The sequence below is a fragment of the Epinephelus lanceolatus genome, chromosome 17 (assembly GCF_041903045.1).
Source record: "Epinephelus lanceolatus isolate andai-2023 chromosome 17, ASM4190304v1, whole genome shotgun sequence".
NCBI lineage: Eukaryota > Metazoa > Chordata > Actinopteri > Perciformes > Serranidae > Epinephelus > Epinephelus lanceolatus.
In genome coordinates this window covers 32575968-32582449 of record NC_135750.1, presented here as the reverse complement: position 1 = coordinate 32582449, position 6482 = coordinate 32575968, and the positions used below count along the sequence as shown (strand labels likewise).

The window sequence follows — 6482 nt, the reverse complement described above, 5'->3', positions numbered from 1 at the left end:
ATAATGCTGTTAAGAATCTTTACTCCTTTATGTAACTTATTGAAAAATAAATAAAGTTTATCCCTGGAACCTGTAGGCATTTTTTTTTTTTAAATTTCACTTTGGTGAAAAATTATATATCATCTGGTTTATAATAAATTACACTAACTAAATCAAATATATTGTGACATTATTCTCAATAATTATTATAAAGACTTGCTTCTTTTCCCGCTTCAGAACTTTTTGAAATCATAAATCACTCTCAAGTTAAATCAGCACGAATCCTCTAAAAGCATCTGTGTTGCCAATAATGAAATTCAATTATTGATAGTCATGAATTTATCTTTAATTTATATTAAGCCCATACATTAAAACAAAACCCATAATAAAACAAAAATGCTTGTTAAATAATTTATTCATAATACAAAGTGTTTTTTTTTCTTCCTATAACCTTCCCGGAAGCGATAATACTCTCTTTAATTCCAACATAAACCATGGTCCAGTTTTCTATCCCGCTCTGTGATGGTGAGGTAAAACAGAAACTTTCTCAAATGCAGTCAAAAGAAAAGTGTGCAGTGTGATGTCGTTAAAACAAGCTGCTCTTTACAGTGATTATTTACAGCATTTTGCGTCTATACATTTGTGTGCCGGTGCTGAGCTGACAGTTGTAAAACGTGGGAGAAAAAGGGGCGACATTTACTCTGCAGGAATAAAAACCAAGCAGCAGGTTTTATCTGAGTGGGAATAAGCGCGTCCGGGCTGCGGGGGGAGAAAAGGCTGCCACGTTTCCACTGGTTGAAAACAACATAACTTATTCAGTAAAAAATATATACAATCTCAGGTACATTTTTCATCTTTAGGCTACAGCACAAATCATTCATTCATGTCAAACCTGCGCCCCGTCAAACATTTTATTCTCTCGCCTTTTAGGACAGTGGATACCCTGGTTAAACTGAGCTTTAGAAGCATCACAGGCCCCGTTTACACCTGCCATTTTAAACATGCGTCTGGGATCCGGATCAGAGTTGGCTGCTGAAAAATCACATCTATTAAAAGCTTACAGTCACCTCTTAAAACTATAGAGAACATTTTGTTTCAACCAAAATGGGATTTAATCTGAATTATCTAAAAAAAAAGTGTACATTTTCTTTACTTCAGAATAAAATAGGACTGGGATGTATTTTTCTTCAGATGGAAATATTATAAGTACTGATTATATTACCAATTAATAAAGACATTCTCAGTCAGCATGAGGAATGGCCTTCCTGGCTGGTGAAGGTGACAGAGGCCGCTAATCTTGGGCAGAGGTGTGGCGGGAAATAATGTAACAAGTGTCATGAATTACACTGCGCCAGTCAAGTGAAGCAGCGTTACTTGTGGAATTAAAGTAACGAGTCACACTAATAAGCCCAACACTGATCCGGATTGTGTGTTTATAATATTCTGTTTACATTTACACCTGTTGTTAAAACTCCAGTTGTATGCGTAAAAACTGATTTGCGTCGCCAAAACAATTTCCTGTCCCAATATTTCTGTCCTTTTTATCTGACATGAACGTGTCATTATCAGGCTTCTTGAAGTCCAGTTCTGACAGGAGTCATATCTCCGTATTTATAGTCTCTGTAAGTGGGTTTGGATGCAGCCAAATGCGTCTCTGGCCATGTTTTGGTGAGCGCGTCTTTCGTGCGTCTTGGCACACACTTCTACGCATTTTCTTGCTCTGTCTGAGCACAATGCGATCCCCTCAGGCGCATGTTCGTATAGTCAGGTGAAAAAGGGGGTCAGAAAGAGTGCGACAAGTCTCTGCTGGACCCTTTGGTCCCCCTCGTTTTGGCCCCCCAGCTGTGGGCATCACAAGGTGTCCGAGCTGTTACTGCAGGGGCTGATCAGCGCCAGGTTGGTGGCCTTGTGCTTTTTCAACAGTCTCGTGATTTTCTCGTCGTCTGAGTTTGGGTCCAGTGGTTTGTTGTACTCGTCGTCGTCCTCGTTATCCGAGCTTTCCTTCATCTTCTCCGTCTCTGAGTCGTGCTTCTTCTTGGCCGTGGCCATTTCTGCCGCGTGTCTCTTCCGCCATTTGGTTCTTCTGTTCTGGAACCAAACCTGTTGAGGAGGCAGAGACATGCGCACAGATGCTCAACAGGTCCACAAATTAACACGTAATCAAAGGCGAGGATCAGATATGGTCCATTAAACTAACCACAGCAGGTGTAAATAATATAGCAATTACTAATAACAGCAACAACATTATTAAAAATAGCAGTAATAATAATCATTTGAATAATATAGGCGGTGTGTCACTGATCACAAATTACTTTTTATCCTTGGCCTGCGCGGCCAAAAGTGGAATTTCACAGATTATATAAAGGTGAAAGGCGACCAAATATTATTTTCCACATTTCAAAATAAATAAATAAATAGATAAATAACTAGGCTGATTTTTACCTTGACTTGACTCTCGGTCATTCCTAAGGAGTAAGCCAGGCGGGCTCTCTCTGGGCCGGCCAGGTATTTCGTCTGCTCGAAAGTTTTTTCCAGTGCAAAAATCTGCTGTCCTGAAAAGGTCGGTCTAGAGTGTTTCTTCTTGCCATCCTTGTCCAACATTAAATTAGCCTGACCTGGAAAAAAAATAAACAAAAGGGGGGTTGGTTATAATATTGTCAATTGTTAATATTGATAAAGTTCACATGCAATTTGGAAAGTGATGCTCCTATAAGTTAACTCAATATGAGCCTCAAATATTCCTCAAACGCCTCTAAGTGTGTCTAAGCTACGTGGTGAGTATACTGACAAACTATTAATGGTACTATTCTATTATGTATTTATTTATTATTATTAGACTATTATCATTACATGGCTAAGTATCACACTGGAATTTTATTTTCTACTGGGAATTTCCAGAGTGTGATGCTCATAAGTAGCCTTATGGTGATCACGCAGTGCTTAATAACAATAATTTGGCACAGCTATAATATTCACTAGAACAGATTTAGATTTGCTGTGATGACTGTGTAAAATTAATGCATTTATTTTTGCTTGTGTGTGTTTGCTCTGTGTGGTGGCAGGCCTCTGACAGGCCGGAATAATGTCTAAAATCACACGACAAGCAACATTAAAATCATTCTGCAGCCCCACAGAGGTGTGTTGGCTTTTTCTGAATTTACACAGTTCATAAACTAGTCTATTAACCCCTCAATGTGTACAAGCAGACAGGTAGTCAGACATGCAGCACTTACTGGGACAAGGCACCCGCGGGTCCCTCCAGGGAGAACCCTGCATCACCCCGGGCCAGAAGATAGGCGCCCTCCCCGGCAGCTCAGCCAGGGGCTTCGGGTACCGCGACATCGCCGGGCTGAAGTACATCCCCGCGGCTGCGGCGGCCGCGGTGGTGGCCAGGCCGTTTATCCTGGGGAACCCGGAGAGCAGCTGTCCGGCCGTGGTGATGGGTCTCCCCAGGATGTCGCTTATTCCGTGCGGGGTCCCTCCGGTCATCTGGGAGTTGAGGCTGGAGAGATGGGGCGCCTTGAAGCCCGCCGGGCTCTGCTGCAGCGCATACGGGAACAGGGACGTCTTCATCTCGGTCATATTGTGCAACGCCGCCAGCGGGGTGCTGCCCAGGACGAAAGCACTCTGCCGGTTAGCCTCCATTTGCCCGACCGCTAACATTTGTGAGCATGAACCACCAGACTCGCTTGGACAAAAACGGGAAATAAAAATAAACTAAAGTAAATAAAGGCGCAGAGCGGACTGTTCACAAGCCACTTCTGCCGCCTGCTGCAAAAGTATCCTGGCCGAGGAAGAAGCACACTCTGGAAATGTTGGAAAACTTGAGCAAAAGCGAACTTCTCTTCTCTTCTCTCTGGGGAAGTGAACAGCCTGGTCAAACTCCCCAAAATGTCTCTCCGCGTGTTTGTTTTGGTCGGAGTGTGTCAGCTGGGAGAAGGCTGCATGCGTCCGCCACAGGAATCCTCGCGGTAGTCGGCCGCTCTGATGATGTTTTTAGTGGTTTTGATGGGAACCATTAAAGGGTCGACTTGTCTTTCCATAAATTGACTCGCTCTAGGCTGGGAGTGAAGCGGGACCCGCTGATAATAGCGCAGCCACCTGCACGCGCGCTATTCCCATTGGACGGGGCTGAGTGAGACAGCGCCCTGATTGGAGGAGACAGAAACTCCGCTGCTTCACACGTGCGTCTTCGCTGGACGGGTGCTGCCTTGACGTGCTGTCGGAAATAACAACTTCCAGTTAAAACTGCATGTGAACGAGCCTGCTCGGTGGTTATAAGGGCTGACTGGATTTATTTATGATGGATGATGATCCATGTTGCGGACAAGAGCGGGCACACAGCCGGAAAAAGTAGAGGAATACCTGTAGCATATAACAGCGTAGGCCTTTACGTTTTTTGGCCTATTTAAAGGTGCTTTTAATGACATTTTTTGTATTTGTACTGACACATTAAATGTGTTTAAAAAGCCACGTCTGATGTATATTTTTTAATTTATGTGGGCTGAAGCAAATACCTCACTTATTGCGATTAAACTGTCTTTTTTTATCCTTGACTGAAACCACTTGCTTGTTGCTCAAAGCCGCGAAATCGTAGAATTCAGGGTGTCGGAGGAGACCGTGAATGCATCAGCAGCCACACTCTATTAAGATCTTTAGCGGTGCTGTTAATGAAGCGTCTCCCGCCGTGGAAATCATTGTTTCCACATATGACAAAGAATATACATTTACATTATAAGCTGTTACCGCAGACAGTGGGGGTATATTAAAGTAGAAACGGGATCCGGCGGGATGAGGAGGAATGGATAATGTTTGGAGACTGAAGATTCAATTTTAAAGACCAATCCACGGAAAAATAAACCAGCTAAAAAAAAAAACTATTTTAAAATTAGCTTTTGTTGATATCTTTGATATGCATTTGATATGATGGGACTTTTCAACCAGTCTGTGTGTTTTATTTCCTCTGCACACTATTTTGTGATTGATCCCGGTACTTTGGAGAATGAGGTCGGAATAAACTGAGTTATTCCAGTGCGTCCTATAATCTGCCTATCCTAAAAGATCATGGTTTCACTCACTTTGCCTCATCTTGAACATTCCCATTATTACATGCCATTTGTTTCATCAGATATTTGAGAGCAGCGGATAAAAACATCAGTCAGTGGCCTTTTACATAAACCACATCATTACAGAGTCTAAACTCTTTAAAGGATAGAGCTGCGTTTTATAAGAGTGAGATAATCAGTGTGTGTTTTTGAGACAAACTGTGTTATTACGGAGAAAGTGTGTGAGAAAAAGCGCCAGGCTCCAGTCATCACTCTGAGTGCTGTAATATTTTATGGAGATGTGAGGAAGGTTGTAAGAGTGAAATATGGCCACGTTAGCATTTGAAAGGCTTCAGCAAATGCACCTTGCTACCCATTTGCTCACCGGGGAAAGATTGTGGATTTTAAAAGGTTTTCAACGCGAGGTGATTCACAATTTTGACTGTATTTCTTCACGTTGAAAGGATGCAGTACACACGGCTTCTAATTCTGCAAATGGCCCTCTATTTCTAATTCATATCCGTATATTTCCCCCCTGATCATATACATTGGGTTTATTACCTTGTTTTAAAGTCTTTCTGAAATAATCACTATAGGAGAAGCTATTGAAAAAATAAATATGGTCTTATAATTTTTATAAAGAGAAGCTGACTCAATCTGTGCTTTTAGTAAAATGTGAGTGAGTTAAATAAAGCAGCTACTGTCTGACCCAGGCTGAGATCAATGACAGAAAGATTGGCACTTTCTCCAGCTCATCTGCAGCCAAAGACGAGAGCTGCCAACCAGCCCGTCACCGTAAAACCATAATCGCAATTTAACATAATGAATGATTTGAATTTTTATCTCCTAAATTCACAAGTAATTTAAAGTTTAAAGTCTTAAACTCAGATCTGTTACAGAAATGGACGGGGCGCTCACTAAACGGATGGAGTGCAAAAAAATCTTGATAGATAATTACTGGAAAAATATAGCAGCCTAAAATTAATTTCGATTAAACACTTATATGCTGACTGAAACCTATATTATTATCATTATTATTTTAAAGACAATAAAAAAGCTATTTCATCCGTGAAAAAATACCAACAATAATAACAGCATCACTTGGCTATTTACAACAACAATAATTGTAATAATAATAATAATGATAATAAAAGTCTAACGACAATGATAATTAAGAATAATAAAAGCAGGACATATTGAATGTATTATTATTAATTCAAATCTGTAGTAAATTGTGAACCTGTTGCTCACAGCACTAACTCATGATACTGCAGTCCAGATGAATAGCTCTGATTTATGCGCTAAATTCTATTGTGGTTTTTAATAATGGCTTGTTGGCCTGCTGATGGCGCGCACCGCAGGCCTTTGTCCCGCCATTGAAGGGAAATAGGTTAATAAACAGCGTAAAGATAATCTTATCTGAGCGTAACCTCGACACGAATGGGAATTGACAGAGCA

General features: G+C 41.2%; 1 protein-coding gene across 1 annotated transcript; it reads right to left on the bottom strand.

Annotated features, from left to right (window-relative positions):
- Positions 1-300: 300 nt before the first annotated feature.
- Positions 301-4037, bottom strand: nkx6.2 (NK6 homeobox 2). The gene is made up of 3 exons (XM_033612629.2): positions 3213-4037; positions 2422-2594; positions 301-2079 (listed from the first exon to the last, which is right to left on the bottom strand). Exons 1-3 carry the CDS (start codon positions 3640-3642, stop codon positions 1831-1833), a joined length of 852 nt encoding a protein of 283 aa, XP_033468520.1. The 5' UTR covers positions 3643-4037; the 3' UTR covers positions 301-1830.
- Between the last annotated feature and the right edge of the window lie 2445 nt (positions 4038-6482).